Here is a 16,597-nt window from a genome sequence, read left to right as displayed (position 1 = left end):
CACATTGTTCTAATTGGAGGCTGTGTTGAAAAACGCCCCCCTATTCTGGGATATTTTCTAGGATCCATCAACAGCTACTTTCTCAGCCGGGTATGGTATTTAGGTTGTTTTCCATCATATTCTCCGACATGACATTTCAATTGTTTTTCACTTGATCAGAGGACAAATAAATCTGGCATTTGAGCTGACAGGCAGTTTGTTTGCCGTCAGCCTTACTGCCTCCCTCTATTTTTCAGAGGAAGCATGTTTGCTCTCTACCTTTTTCTGAAGCACAGACATCAGAAAAATAAGTCGTTTTCGGCAAATTCCTGAAAAACGTCTCTCTGACTTCATCACCAGAATGATCCCCAGTGAAGCTTTGGTGTAAATCCCAAGGTAGAGCTTGAACATACATTGCACTAAATATACCTTGAGGCTGAAAACGATGCTCTGGTTGGCTTTATTCTAGGACTGGATCACAAGGAGAGTCACGAGTAGGAACAGTCTTTGTGCCATTGTGATGGAAAAGGCTGGGAGACACAACAAACACCAAAACAAAAAGAACAATACATCTTTCCCCCACGATGGTCCCTGTTGAGACTGTGGACAACATCGCCTCAAATCAACCCTCTCCCAGGGGAACCCAGGACCAGCCTCTCCCACCCTCTCCCAGGGCCTAGGCACACTGGCGGAAGGCCCCTACCTCCCCCCGCCTCCTGCTGAAACGGGGAACCAGGAACACGGACTCAGCCTCCTCCCGTAGCCCCAGTCAGCTGAACGCTCAGCGTCGGGCCTTGCTGGGTTTGTCCAATGAGACGTAGCTACGACAGCGGCTCCGGCTCCTGCTCCGCCCGCCAAATATGGAGTTCCAGGACGAGCTGCGGCTGTAGCTCCGGTAGCTGGAGTCGCTGCGGCCTCGGCTGAGGCTGCGACCCCGGCTCGGGCTCCGGGTGAAGAGGCTGCTCCACGACGACAAGCTGCCGGAGCGACTGCTGGATGAGGGACTGGGGCGGAAGTAAGGGATGGGCCTCTTCCTCGCGCTGCGGATAAGCGGTCGGACGCGAACACATAGGGGTCAGAGAGATTCATTCTGTAAACGTCACACTGTGTCCTCTCTCACTCGGATTGGGCTCCCCGTCTAACGTATGTTGGTGTTCATTGACGTGTTAGGAATGATCAAGGTGTTGTTGGTGACCTGTGAAGGTCAGAGCCATGTACCTGGTTATGCGTCGGGCTTCCAGGTGGCTGGGAGAATCTCTCCTCCGTTTCCTCATGGGAGAGTAGGACTTGCGTCGGTGCCTCTTTCTGGTACTCTTCCGGCTGCTCTTTCCATCCCTCTCTCGGGAACTGCTGCTCCTCCTCTGCTCTCTGACTCTGCTACAAGAACAATCATTTAAAAGCTTTTTCCAGCTGGCTGTAAATGTCGGTAGATGACTCCAAAGTACGGTAGGACTGCCCTTGTCATTTCAAGTTTGAACAGTAGAACCGGAACATGGAGATGTCAGAGAAACGGAAATGTCAAAATCTGACTGATAAAGTGTGGTTGGATCAAATGTCATGACCTGCGTAGTCCAGGAATTATTTGAGGCATTAGCTTAAAAGGGCGGATAATCGAGTGAAATGAAATTCCCCCTAAATTCATCACCTCTCCTCACGGCAGTATCCTACCTGTCTGGACTGTATGTGGAGCAGCTTCTACTGGAGCGGCCGCTGCCCACACTCCCTCGCCTCCTCGCGCTGCCCGAGTAACTCACAGAGCGCGAGTACGACCTGGAGACAGCAGAGAGACAATGACCTCAGCGAAGCCCTACACAGCCGGGGGGCCAAATCACGCTGGCCCTTAAGGGCCTTAAGTTAAGGCGACTCGGCGTTCACGCCTGAGGCAACTGACCTGGCGGAGGACGGTGACCGGCTCCGCGAGTAGCGGCGTCCGGAGCACCTGGAGCTCCCCGAGGACCGGCTCCGACTCCTGCTGCTGGACGAGCGCCCTCGTGTCCGCCTTCGCGAAGAGGCGTCCGCCCTCGCCGGGGAGACAGCGTTCTGCTGTGCTCTCGCCGCCACCTTCGCCCAGCATCTGGGGGTCATCGGCTCGCTGCTGAAATAACACAGCCACCCAGCGGAGGCGCTTGGTTTGACTTACAATCGCACCGTTTTCCTTGGCTCACACACGGCAGCTGTTTAAATGAAGGAAGAGAGGGAAGAGGGGAAAACACTGAGGGAAAAATTGAAGGTGATGCCGGACGTCTCCACCAAAGCTCACCTCTTGCAGTTCCTGTGGAGAATACAGGAGACCAAACCACCTTCCATGCGAAGAGTTTTGCACAGGGAAGCATAGCTGGTCACAGAGTTTCCTGAGTCGGATGCATTATCTCCCTCTGGGAACTTCTGCTTCTCCAGAGAGGCCAGTGCTGGGCACAGGATCATTTTGTCGCCGATGCCATTGACCCGTGAAACACCGGTTTTAGTCGATGGCGGTGAAGACGTGTCATTCCCAGAATCGTAATCCTGTGGTCCTTTGCTCGCAGGTGGTAAAGTGTGATGCTGAATCCCTTGTGCGTTTAAAGTCTTGATTGCAGGTTTTGCTGGTAAAGACTGTAAACAGACAGTAAGACAGAGTTGTTTTAGATCCACAGACGTTTTGGGTGACTTCAGACTGCTACCTGTTTGATGCACTGTGAATATTCTACAAAGGCACATATTTACCCTCAAAACACAGAGAAGAAATTGTTTTTTGTTTTGTTGCTTTGGGACAAAAACTCTGAAAGATTAAGACTTCATGCAAATTCATAGCATGCAAATAAGGTTGAAAGAATTGTAATATCAACTCAATTAAAAGAAACTCAAGGTTTTCCGTTTATTAACTTTGAACGAAAACAAACATAAGAAAGGAACAACAAAAAAGTTCAAATAACTGAAATAGAAACTATGTGACTTCAACTACCAACGGCTCTAATTCGAGTGGGAGAAAGAGGAAACAGAGATAAAACAATAGCCCTATTGAAAAAGCCTCTCGTAAAGAACACTGAAAAAACATCACAGAATGGGTATTATGTAAAAAGAAAAAGAAAAAAGAAAAGAATTTCAGACAGAGAGATATCCCATCAGTTTAACTACTGTACAGAAAGCCCTCATTATGTGACAGATCACTGTGCTTTTGCCCTGCAGGAAGAAAACAAATGAGCCTGCAGCGACCTACAGTCAAGCCCTCAGTCTGCGGATAGCATCGACTTACCAATCAAGATTTCCTCCTTAAGTAGGTAAGGTGTAAGAAAAGGGAAGAGCGGGCAACATAAGGGCATCATTAGAGTCGTAAATGGCAAGATAAAGACAGTATCCCTCTCTTCAAACCCAGAGCCAGTTAGAATTTGAGTGGCATGTCGTTCCCTCGTCTTAATGTATTCCTGAGGGGCAGGAAGCTAGTCACCTGAGCCGGTAACCTTTTCAGCCTATAGATTAGTCCCACATAGATTGTGATCTCTCTATCTATTGATTGCAGAGTAATCACTCGGCCACTTCAAGGTTACACAGTCGGCAGCGCCAGACCGAGTCCCCAACGGAGAGACCCAAGGAGAAGGTTGACCCAGACCTGAGGGGACTGGTCAGTCACTTCCTTTTCTTCTTCTGGGTTTAGGTTTTTAAAGGACAGAGAGGACACCTGAGGTCATCTGTACTTGGTGAGACAGCTACTAGTCTACGCAAGTACTATCATTTTTTGCATATTTTTAAACAGCCTCTCTTTACCAGTCAGAGGACATAGGGTTTACTTCATAAACCACATATCTCACTGGCAGCACTACCTACTGTAAATGGACAAATGTAGGAACTGAAGACTTGTTTGGTAAAAACAAAACAAAAAAACATTTTAATTGTATTTGTTCATTTGTGTCCAAATTATGTCATACCCACCTGGGCCTGTATGGGTTGACTAGAAAGAAATACCGAATCAAACATACTGGAGTAATCCAGCCTACTCTGAAATAATGGAATGTTTACTTTTTAAAATGGCCTTGCATTTCAAGGACATATTTTGCCTTAATCAATGATTCATTAACAACGTCACTGTCTCTCAAGGACTAACTCACTTAAATTAATTGACAATTAAATCAAGACCCATGAAAATAAACATTATAATCATAGGTAAGTGTTATTTCAGATACATTGCCACTTCTAGGTACCCATATATTACATAGATTCCTCTCAGAGAAGGGGTCAGGTTTTCTGAATAGCTTTAACATATAGCTTAGCCTTACGTTTTTCAATTACAAACCCTGTGTTGTGTGATTAAAAACATCTGTGGATGTAATTAGCATAATTTAATGATTGCTGTAGAGGAATTAAATGTTTTTCATGCCTTGGTGAGCGTGAGAGAATTAGTTAGTGGACATAGCTGGTCTGTTTTCTTATTAAAAAGAGGGACAAAGTAATTCAAAAAGTATTGCAAAGAAAGTGTGACTACATTGTCATTGAGAGATACAATTTATACATTATTTTGTAATGATGTGCTACGAGTGTAAGTGACAAGTAGGGTAGGGTCCTACCCTAGGGTAGTAGGGTATCACAAAGTGATAGTGATCTAGTGCAATTAGAATGAAATACTTTCTATCAATAGAAATATCTAAAAAAAATGTTTTGCCTGCAGCCATGATGATGTTTCTAATCCATGCCTCAGTAGCATTGCCCCCAAAAAGCAAGAAAAGTTTCCTAACATGTCGTACACTCGTCATCATTAGCAGCCTATGAACAGGAAATACCCAGGCCTCATTGTTGCTAAGCACTACCGTGCATGATAGTGTTAGATCAAACTGAAAAACAAGAAACAGATGACACTGCTACTGAATGGGAGATTAATTATTCTTTTTACTCCTGGACACAGGCCATGGAAAATTAATTTGTTCCGGAGCAACCCAACCTCTAACAAAAATGATCAAAAGAGAGAAGCCATCGAATACAAATATGTGGTACTGTATACTGTATGCCCAAAGAATATTTGACAATGTCAGGCATCATCTACTCATCGTATCACCAATAATATAAAAAAATAATTGAAAAAAAAAAAAGTATTACAGGGATTCATCTCCTAAACCCTTAGGTCTGTATCCAAATATCTAATGCTAATGACCAGAACCGTGCCTCTAAATTCATGGCTGGAGATCAGGTCAGCAGTGTCACACAGCCTCATCATCAGAGCAGTAACAGTGATTCTGTGCTCCATTTGGTACGTCTCGGAGCCTTCTGGAACACTTACGGTGCCCGTGGATAGGACGGAGCGATGGCTCGGAGCCGTTTTACAGACTGACTTGGCCGTAGGTCCCCACGGGTGTCCCCTGTGCTCCAGCGTTGCCGTGGCGATCTCTCTAAGGGCGGACGGGTCCAGGTGGTTCCTGCACACAAACATGAAGGACATGTTCTGTCACTGCTCACGGTGTAGGTTATGTTGTCAGCTGTAGCTCAGTGGTTAGAGCATTTGATCAAGAGGGTCCCAGGTTCAAAATCTCCCCCGTACATTGCTTTGGATTAAAGTGTCTAGTAAACAAATCCATTGTTACATTATTATTCTCGTCATAGCACAAACCACTGTGCAACGTTGACATTCACCCAGTGATTGTAGACATGTTCGGTAGTGTTCGTGTCTCGAGAGTCAGTTACAAACAAAATCAGTGTAGGAAATAAACAAAAAAAAGATCCTATGAGAGGTCTTCAAATGCACCAGTTGCTGTACAGTGGAGCTGTTCTATTCTAGCTCTCCTCGAAAAGCTCTCGCTCAGGTTCTCTCCTGCCGGTCTCGCTAGGTATGACAGGATGGGGGTCTCTCCAGCGATAGACCAGACGATCTGGACAGCGGACGGCGTAGATCCCGAAACCGCGCAGAGAAGCACCAGACGCCACGCTGCACAGAGGAGGAGCAGCCGCTGATGGGGAGCAGCAACCTGAGCAGCCTGCAGACTCCCACTGCAGACTCCCCCTGCAGACTCCCCCCTGAGCAGCCTGCAGACTCCCCCTGCAGACTCCCCCTGCAGACTCCCCCCTGAGCAGCCTGCAGACTCCCCCTGAGCAGCCTGTAGACTCCCCCTGAGCAGCCTGCAGACTCCCCCTGTAGACTCCCCCCTGAGCAGCCTGCAGACTCCCCCAGAGCAGCCTACAGACTCCCCCAGAGCAGCCTGCAGACTCCCCCAGAGCAGCCTGCAGACTCCCCCAGAGCAGCCTACAGACTCCCCCTGCAGACTCCCCCCTGAGCAGCCTGCAGACTCCCCCAGAGCAGCCTACAGACTCCCCCTGCAGACTCCCCCTGAGCAGCCTGCAGACTCCCCCAGAGCAGCCTACAGACTCCCCCTGCAGACTCCCCCTGCAGCCCCTCAGCTCGGCAGAGCCCACACAGACTGCGGGTCTCCACATAGCCCACAGGCACAGGCACAGGCGTGCATGGTCTGACCTTGACAGAACTGGCCCAAAAGGACTGTTGTGGCTTGTCTAACCATGCTATAACTGTCCCTACAGGACTATCCTGACTAGCCTAACCATTGCTAAAACTGGCCCAACAGACTATGTCGGCATGTCGGACCGTAGTGTCCTAACAGACTGTTGTATCGGATCAGCAAAGCCTCCGTAGGCTGGCAGTTTTAATGCATCTATCCGCACTAGTATGGCTGTGAATACCAACTGACATGCAAGGAGGTCTTTAGTGGCGGAAGATTATACAATTACAGGATGGAATTGCTGGGTAACGGTTTTCCGAGGGGACGATTGTTTCCCTGGGAGTGTTTGAAACAAGCTTGCCGTTTCCCTGTGATTCGGCCGCCCTCAAACACGCCTCCAGAGGAGAGCGAGGCCAAACTGAGCGCTGTTCAATTTCCGTAATGATTTGCGCTGCTGAATGTCCCAGAAAAATTCCCAATAATGGAGATATCCAGGGGGATTTAAAAGCAATCTTCTGTTGCTCAAAATTATTTCAATTTGACTCATACACAGGCTCCATTTTTGTCTCTGTTTCCAGAATGAATGAATGAATGAATGAACGAAAAATGTATGACTGACTGACAATCAGTGTGCTCACAAACAGATTAATTAGAATTTCACTCTGTGACTGAATTATCAAGGGGAAAACCCAATTTTTGGGAAGTTGAGACATACTGATAAAAATCCAATTTATTTAACTGCTTTAGTTAATTTAGAGATCTTGTCTGAATGCCTTAGCAAGGGAACACTCAGTCATTCCCTATCAACCTTGATGGACTAATCCGAAGTTCAAATGTTAGTCGGTTGGTCCAGTGGATTAAAAACCACTCCATCCAAGGTAATCTTAAACTCAAAGATAATCTGCCAAATCCATCAAACTATATCTCTGACATTGCAAGAGGAGGCTACTCTGGCAGTATGTCTTTCTAATTGTGTGGATTAATCTGAGATCCGAATTTCCTGTGGAGCTGTGATAAGAGTCTGGACCCCCAGCCACCTGCCAATCACTCATCACCCTAGCAACACCAGGCTCATATGATCAGATAGGTGTGTGTAGATAGGTGTGTGTGTGTGAGTGTGTGTGTTAGGGGTGTGCAGAGATGACATTATCTGTTTCCCCCTAAATTATCTGTATTTGGATAGAAACCGGAAGTGGATTGGTTTTAAACCGGAAGAACCTTTATTTGTGTTTTGTGACAATTCATGTCTACTTTTTGTATTGACAAAAAAGCTTATTAAAGGGTAAAAAAAGTAAGGGGATATTACTGTAAAATATAGAGTACACTTAAAATAATAATAATACAAAATGATATGTCAAGATGTACATGGGAGTCAGATGGCTGAGCGGTGAGGGAGTCGGGCAAGTAATCAGAAGGTTGCCGGATCCATTCCCCGTCGTGCCAAAATGACGTTGTGTCCTTGGGCAAGGCACTTCACCCTACTCGCCTCGGGGGGAATGGCCCTGTACTTACTGTAAGTCGCTCTGGATAAGAGCATCTGCTAAATGCCTTAATCTAAATATAATCTACATAAGTGTTTGGGGTCACAGCTTTTAGCATACAGCGCCGGCTCCTCACAAAACAAAACAGAATGGTGTGCAGAAAAACCAAACACCGTTGTGTTTGTCAAAGGTAGAGAAAGCTAGCGTTGATGTGTTCATCCATGTGCTCATACCACTGCTGTCGGTCACCCATTCTCTCGCTAGCTTGGGCTGAGCACAAGAGTTCTCAGATCATCCGAATATTACAGATAAACTAGAAAAAATTAATATCTGTTGACAAAGCATCATCGGTGCTTATCGGTATTAGGGCTCCGATACATCCCTAGTGTGTGTGTGTTTGTCTGTGTGTGTGTGCGTGCGTGTCTGTGAGCCTACCTGCTTTCTACGCTGGAGGAACGGCAGGCTGAACTGTCGGACTCGGGCCTGCGGCACCTCCTTTTGTGATGGGAGTGACTCCGCGAGCTGAGGGAGGAAGGAGAGGGGGATGAGGAGAGGAGAGAGGGAGAGCAGAAGAGAGGAAAGGAAAGCGGGAGAGCAGAAGAGAGAGGGAAGCGCATGAGGAGAGGAGAGGAGGCAACCAGTCATTTTAATCATAGAACCTGTCAAACGACAGCTTGGCCCACGACACCATGCTAGTCAAAACAGGCCTGGACATTTGGAGCACAGTGATTTATAATGTCACACAGTAGATGAACCGAGCTGGGACTTGGCACACATTGACAACACCAATCGTGCTGCTGGAAGCTTCTTTGTGGCAGCAGGCAGGGCTATGCCAATCAGATCAATTCAGTCTGAATACAGCGTTCCTGTCCTGTACAGAACACTGCGTTAAAGCAGAAGGAAACAGATGTTCTGAGGGGAGACTGCTGAGAGCGGGTGAGAGGGGAGGGAGGTGGAGTACAGCCAGGCAGCACGACGAGCAGAGAAAGAGGAGGACGAAGAGATGAAAAGAAGGGATGAGGTGTTCTTATTAAAAAGGGCGCTGTCGCCAAGACCCTCTCCATCGAAGTCGCCGCTCCTGAGCAGGTCTCTGTGTTCAGGAACGCCGTTCAGCGCTCGGCGGAAGAATTATAAATGTTGCAGGTTCACAGCGTGAAATTGGTTTCTCTGACTCTCTCTCGGTCCCCTTTCTTCTCTTGCTTTGTGTTCTCCTCCTTTTAATCTGTTTTTCTCTTTACAGTGATTTCAGAACATGAAAGCCGGGCGGCTGTGTCTGGTGTGCAAGCTCTAAAGCAGTCTGGAAGATGCTTTTCTAAAGCGTGCTCTGGTTCTGTTTGAATGACTAGTTGTGCCGAGGGGACGGATGGAAGAGGATGGGAGAGTGAGAAGGAGCGAGAGAAGGAGGGAGGCAGAGAGAGGGGTCAAGAGAGGGAGGGAAAGAAGGAGGGAGGAAGGGAAAGGGAGAAAGGAAGGGAGAAATGGAGAGGAGGGACGGAGAGCGGGAGAGAGAGAGAAGGAAGGAGAGGGAGGGAGGGAGAGTTGTGATCTTGGTATGGTGAAGCGGAGTCTCAATGACTAACCTTTTCTTTTGCTTTCGATCTTCTTTCCTCTTTCTCTTCAAACTTGAAGAGCTACAGAGAGGAGAAACATGAAAGATGAATATCAACGCAATCAATAAAGCGTCACCTTGTTCCTGTGAAAGACCTTGCCGTCTCCAGGACAAAAATGCTTTCATTTATTTAACAATAAAATCCCTGACCACCCTTTACAAACATTTACAGGACATTTTTGTTGCCTTCAGGCAGCCTCACATGAGGGCACATACCTGTGTTTATTCTTTTTTGAAGAGCACCTAGGCCAGAGAAAGATACAAAATGTAAAACATAGACCAAAGCACTCATACATAATGTGCATATACAGTGGTGCTGGTCTCTGGAGAGTAGAGAGGAATGAACAAAACAAACAGCTGTTTTTTATGTTTTTACTTTTTACTTTATGTCTATGAAACGTACCTGTGCCTTTTGCTTTTCTTTGAACTTTTCTTCTTCTTCTTTTTCTTTTTCCTCAGTGGTGACAGGCTGTAGGAGGGAGACCTGTAGTACAAGCACACACACAAACACATCATTTGAGGGCTGTGGTCTTCTTGAGGTTACTTCCTGCTTGTTCCGAGCAGGTTGATCAAGTGTGGCGCTGACCTTTTCCTCTTCCTCCTGCGCTCAGACTTCCTCTTCTTCCTCTTGCCTTTGGGAGGAGGACGAGGAGAGACGTCATCCACCAGGGACAGGCTGCAACAAAACACAGGTATGGAGAGATTAGGGGTTACTGGTCTCTTTACAGGTCTTGTGGGGTTACTGGTCTCTCTCCAGGCAAAGAGAGGCAGGTATGGATGGGTTAGTCTCTCCCCAGGTAAAGAGAGGCTGGTATGGAGGGATACTGGTCTCTCCCCTGGTAAAGAGAGGCTGGTATGGAGTGTTTACCTTTCTCTCTCCTGCCACCAGATATAGAATAATGGCATGATATTGCAGGATATTGACAATCATAATGTGTTAATGGGATGTTTTAATTACTATTGCTTTCTCCCTTCCATACCCTTTACTGAGCTTAACCTGGGCCTTTTAGCACACAAACACCTGACCAGAACCAACTACAACCCCTCCGTCTCTAGCTCTTCATCCCTCCCTCTCCGTAATGCGCTGGTGCAACCCACCCTGGCTCTACAGACTTGTTAGATAGGTCTTTCAGGAGGAGACTGAGAAAAGAGGGGAGGGAGCGAGGGAGGGAGGGAGGGAGGGAGCGAGGGAGGGAGGGAGGGAGGGAGGGAGCGAGCGAGGGAGGGAGGGAGCGAGCGAGCGAGGGAGGGAGGGAGGGAGGGAGGGAGGGAGGGAGGGAGGGAGGGAGGGAGGGAGGGAGGGAGCGAGCGAGCGAGGGAGGGAGGGAGGGAAAAAGAGAGATAAAGAGAGACGTGCAGGTAAGGGCCTTTAAATGCAATTCTTTTGTGCCGTTTTGCCAAGGCCTCATTAAATAGCCTCGGTAAACAATCAGACTGGAGAGTGATGTTCCTGATAGAGAATACAGCGGAGAGACACACACATTGTTCAGACACATGCTCGCACACACACACACACATTGTTCAGACACATGCTCGCACACACACACACACACAAGGACAACCAGCTGGGGAGTGATTGAGGGAGTGAGTTTGACAGTGAATGAGTGAATGCATTTGAGAACTAAAGAGAGTGAGAGAGTGAGTTGGAGTGAGTGAGTGAGCGAGCGAATTTGTGAGAGAGTGAGAGTAAGAGTGACAGAGTGAGTTGCTGAGAGAGCGACACCACTAAAGACCTATTAGAAGTGTAATTCTAACCACGGATCCTCCCAGAGGAAAAGAGATCTGGCCTATGGCCATCGCTCTGGGGACCTTTTGTCTGTGTGATTGGATGTGGCTGCCTCGGCCCTAACAAATGATAGCTGCTGGGGCAACTTCTCTCAACTCTAGCAGCTGAAATGCATTAGGCCTGATTAGAAAGCCTCTCCCGTAATGAGAAAGCTTTGTCACTCATTACCACCTCCAGCCAACCTCTTGCAGGAGTAGAGAAGTAATTTGCATTTGCAGCAAAAGTAGCTGTTTCTTCTTAGCTGGCAAAAAGGAGGTGTGTGTGGAGGTTGAGGTTTGTCTTTGTGCAGGAGGAAATGTGGATGGGTTGTGGTGTGTGTGTGGGGGGATGGGTGGAGGGTTGGAGTGTATGTGTGTGTGTATCTAGCAATGTGAAACAGTTATGGATGCCAATGAGACTGAAGACTGAATTCTGTCTTGTACTGAACCATGATTTTTGCTTCAGGCCTCCCACCTGGCTGATCTTAACCTGGCTAATAGTAACCTAGCTAATCCTAACCTGGCTAATAGTAACCTAGCTAATCCTAACCTGGCTAATAGTAACCTAGCTAATCCTAACCTGGCTAATAGTAACCTAGCTAATCCTAACCTGGCTAATAGTAACCTAGCTAATCCTAACCTGGCTAATAGTAACCTAGCTAATCCTAACCTGGTTAATGCTAACCTGGTTACAGTTTTTCACAATTGCTAAAACACATTTCTTGAAACAGTCACCCACTTTCTCAAAACTGTAAACACAAAACCTCATCTTCAAGCACTATTTACAAAAACTCTGAATCTCTTGCAAAATTAAACTTTCGCCTCAAAACAGAAAACACGTTGTTCAAAACATAGAGTTCTCAGGGAGACGTACATTTTTACGTAATCTCAAAACAAATGTCATATTTATCCGTCATTGTCTTTTGATGAACAAAAACATGTTCTATCATAGTAGCTCAAAATTGATCAGAAATTACTACTCTGCTTTGCTCTTTGCATTTTTGTTTGCTCTTTCTCCTCCTCGTACCCCGATACAGTACTGTTCCCTGCATCTCACTACTCACTCTTGTTCTTTGTTGATATGAACCTGCCACCAGTCGAAATCTATTGAGCAGTCAGCACTGTTACTGTAACAAATGGAAAGCACAATGTTCAGGGCCATACAATTTGTTCATTGTACAGTATACAGCCTACAATGCACTGTACTACAGTATACAATACTACAGTAAAAGGGACAAAAATCAAAGGAGAAAACACGTGATCAATGTGCTTCTTCTTGTCTTTGGGCTGGGTTAGGCCAGAGCACTTTGTCGACATCACAAGCAATAATTTTGAGTGGTTGTGTTTAGTCAATGACATGTTTTCTCTATTTGTATTTGATTGTTGCCATTTGTGTTTACCAGTATGGATGACATGTGCGTTAGAGTGTAGAATGTGATTTAAAAATGAGAAATGTGTTTAGAGTTTTGCTGAAAATTCTGAGTTCAGGCAACTGAGAACTTTGTCCAGCCAATGGGTTTTAGTGTTTTAGCAATTGAGAAAAACTGTAATGGTAACCTAGCTTTTCCTAACCTGGCTAATACTAACTTGACCACATCAGAAAGATAGTAAAATATAAAATATAAAAAATATTTTTAAGGCGGTTCACTTGTTTTGGGAATCAAACGGAACGGAACTGAATTACAGAGACAATTGATACATTTAGAAGACACTTTTATCAAAAGTTTTTATTAACTGTTCAACAACAAAGGTCAAAATGTTGCAACGCCGTAGACGTATTTTTCCACCAGGCTCCGGCTAACTACTAACGCTCACATTGGCTGAGTGTTTGGATTGTGATTCTACACAGAGGAGTGCACACCCTCTAGGTGGCCCTGCTTTTGAAGGGAAACTTTTTATCTTCCGCCGCCTTAATGAGAAATGGGTTACGCTTTATGCAAAGTCTGCTGGGTAAAGATGAGACGGTCTTTACGCGCGGTAAGAGAACTGAAGGAAACATGACTCCTTTTCTACGCGCTGCCTCTTCTCAACTACAAAGATGACAAAGCCTCAAAGGCGGTTTTTGAGGGCGACTTCTGACGAGAATTTCTGGAAATGGAATAGATCTTTCCTGCGGTACCTCGTTCCCTCCCTCACTGGAGAGGGAATCTTTGAACAAACCTGCCGTGACGTGTGTGTGTGTGTATGTGAAATAGAGTGAGAAAGGTGGATGCAGGGATGGATTAACGAAGGGGCCTACCGGGCCCAGGCCCAGGGGCCCATGAGCTCAGGGGGCCCCTAAGCCAGAGCCTCCGCCCGTGACGTCGCTGTTATTAACATTGTATTGATATGAATATGATGACATGACACGATGCGCCGTAGCCGGTATATGCTAGACTTAATTCATTCATGTCAGTAACAGGGCCCCAATAGTCCTACTGAGGGATGGATTACCGAACGAGCCTACCGGCACCAGGGGCCCATGAGCTCAGGGGGCCCCTAAGCCAGATCCTTTGCGTGAAGTCTCTGTTATTAACTTTGTATTGATATGACACGATGCACCGTAGCCGGTATATGCTAGGCTTAAGTCATTCATGTCAATAACAGGGCCCCAAAAGTCCTAATGAAAAACTAAAGAATAGCCTAAAAATTCACTTTGAAGATGTAACAAGAAAGAAACCATCATGATACCTTTCAAGTGAGTGTTTATCCCCTCAGTTTATCTATAGGACTTTAGAGGGGCTGAGTACTCCATGCAATATGGGCCCTTCCCCTTGACACGTCCAGGCCCAGGGGCCCGTGGTTTCTTAATCCATCCATGGGTGGATGCAGACCGAAAAGGAGGCAGGGAGACGGGCACAGACAGCCAGACTCACCTCCGTGGCCGGCGATGGCAGCCATGCTTGCGTTTCTTCTCTCGGATGTATCTCCGTCGATCAGAGATGACCACCCTGCCGTCTGTGTCCTCCCTTTTCCTCTCCTCCACACTAATGGCTCGACACGCCGACGTCTCTGTGCTGCAAGGTGAAAGAAAAAAATTGTATTTGTCTTCGTCAAGGAAGGACAGAGGGGGTGAACAGAAGGAGGGGAGGGTGTGAGGAAAGGAGAGGGTAAGGAAAGGAGGATGGGAGGACAAGAGCACCGGAGGACAGAGGGAGGAAGGACGCGAGACGTCGATTTCCTGTTTTCCAGACAGAACGCAATCAGCCCCAGAGGTCAAATATTCACCATTCAAATGAGACGTCAGCTGAAAGGCTGTTATCTACACGCTTCAGTTGGTTTGGGTTTTTATTGGGAAATTATATTTTTCTGCATCTGTGACATAGCAAGTTAGCAACAGGAGGCTGGGTTCTATCGGGAGTTTGACCTCCACAGAAAGCTGTGGACTTGAATAGCAAATAAACACTGTATACGCTTTCCAATATCCTGATATCGCCTAGTTTTCTATCTCAGTGCAGTTAGCAAAGCAAATAAATGAAACAACTGTATCATGTTTTTCTGCAGCAGGTCATTTCCCCACTTTGAAGAGTGTTTCAGTTCCTCATTTCCTTTGTGCCTCCTGACCAGTGTCCATGTCCTTTCTGAGCACAGCAGATTGCATTAACCAAGATCTCAGACACGAGGACTAAATAAAGTGCAGTGATCAGACGTGTCTGAGAATGGGGCTCGGCTCATCAGGCCCTGTTCCAGTCATGGGAGATTTGAGCTTAATTGCACAACCTTCTCTCACTGGAGAGGCTCCCTCTGACTCTAATGAGAAGATAATCAGACCCAAAGATTAGACCTTGATTGCCTCCCCTCCGCATCCTACTCACTCTCTTTCTCTCTCTCTCTCTCTTTCTCTCTCTTTCTCTCTCTCTTCTCTCTCTCTCTCTCTCCCTCTCCTCTCCTCTCCCTCTCCTCTCCTCCCTCTCCCTCCTCCCCTCTCCCTCTCGCTCCCTCTCTCTCTCTCTCTCTCTCTCTCTCTCTCTCTCTCTCTCTCTCTCTCTCTCTCTCTCTCTCTCTCTCTCTCTCTCTCTCTCTCCCTCTCTCTGTCTCTCTCCCTCCCTCCCTCTCTCTCTCTCTATCTCTCTCTCTGTCTCTCTGTCTCTCTCTCTCTCCCTGCTTCACCTGCCATCCCTGCAGACCTTGCTGGGTCTCAGGGCTAATGGAGTAGCAGCCATGGAGCTTTGACTCAGGCCAGCCTTCACAGAGGACGTGTGAGAGGAGCGAGGACGGAGGAGGAGGAAGGGCTGAGGATGACGACAAGAAGGGGGCAGAGGGCGACGAAGAGGAGGCAGCGGGTGACGAAGAGAAGCCACATCAGAAATGAAATGCTAATCGTCGATCTCGATCAACAGTACAAAAGCAGACGAAAGGCTGAAACGTTTTCGTCAGAACGTGGGCCGTCTGTGCCTGTGCTGACCCAATTTAAAGTCTGAAAACTCTCAAAGCTGTGAACACCTGGATTTAGGGCGGGTTGTTTGCATCTGTCACTCTCTCCACTGACACACACAGACACACACGCACTACCTCTGCACACCCTTGTCTCCAGCCGTGCGGCAGTCTTATGTGGAAAGGGCCACAGCCACTCTCTTCTAGCAAAGTTAGTGAAAGACGGGGAAGAGGACCACAGAAAGGACAAAACAACAAAGCCTTTATATGAAGCCAACACAGAGAGGATTAAATGTGCATCTGAAACGTCAGGTCTTTCTAAATAGGAATTAGGGGGACGGTAATCCTCAGATTAGCCCAGCGGGGATGAGACAGGTAGGAGCCAGTCACACACAGGGCTAGGCTACCTTGCTAATCCGTTTCTGTGCGTCTCCGATCGCAGTTCTGTCTGCATATGTTGGTACTGTGCACATTCACTGTATCTATTTTTCTTTCTTTTTTTTCTGCTCCAGACAAGTCTCAATATTTAGAGGGATGACCTTCCATTATGAGGCTGGTGGTGGGGGCTAGGGCTGGATTAAGGGTGGGGCTGGAGCCATGGCTGGGGGCTGGTCCTGGGGGGTCAGGTGCTGGCCCTGGGGACTGGATGTGGGGGCCTGGTTCTCGGAGTTGGCGGGCTGGTTCTGGGGGCTGGTCCGGAGGCTTGTTTGTGTTGTTTTCAAATGAGTGACTCATCCCCTCCCCGCGTGTGGGTTCCGCTGCTCGGTCACATGCCCCCGCTGGTCGCCATGGCGCCCAGCGATCGGGCAGGTGGTGACAGATGGTCCAGAATCATTACAACCAGAACAAAGATATACTGCATCACACCCTTCTGTACAAGTGTATGTGTGTGTTTGTGCTTACAAACACTGACAACTACTGTCATGATACTATCGTCAAACCAGTGGATGGCATTTTATTCATAATTGTCCAGACCTGTGTACACCACCATCTGTGTG

At 47.3% G+C, this 16,597-nt stretch overlaps 1 protein-coding gene across 1 annotated transcript; it reads right to left on the bottom strand.

Moving 5' to 3' along the window:
- Nucleotides 1-760: 760 nt before the first annotated feature.
- On the bottom strand, nt 761-14,242 carry srrm4 (serine/arginine repetitive matrix 4; the record flags this gene model as incomplete). Its single annotated transcript, XM_047014617.1, has 12 exons — nt 761-1,019; nt 1,198-1,356; nt 1,648-1,749; nt 1,871-2,074; nt 2,240-2,571; nt 5,225-5,360; nt 8,309-8,395; nt 9,454-9,504; nt 9,699-9,725; nt 9,886-9,966; nt 10,069-10,158; nt 14,102-14,242. Coding segments are annotated over 12 exons (1,669 nt in total), but the record flags the coding sequence as incomplete, so codon positions are not given.
- Between the last annotated feature and the right edge of the window lie 2,355 nt (nt 14,243-16,597).

This window comes from Hypomesus transpacificus, unplaced genomic scaffold (genome assembly GCF_021917145.1).
Source record: "Hypomesus transpacificus isolate Combined female unplaced genomic scaffold, fHypTra1 scaffold_263, whole genome shotgun sequence".
Lineage (NCBI taxonomy): Eukaryota > Metazoa > Chordata > Actinopteri > Osmeriformes > Osmeridae > Hypomesus > Hypomesus transpacificus.
The sequence above is the reverse complement of the archived record's forward strand: the minus strand, read 5'-3'. Positions and strand labels throughout refer to the sequence as shown.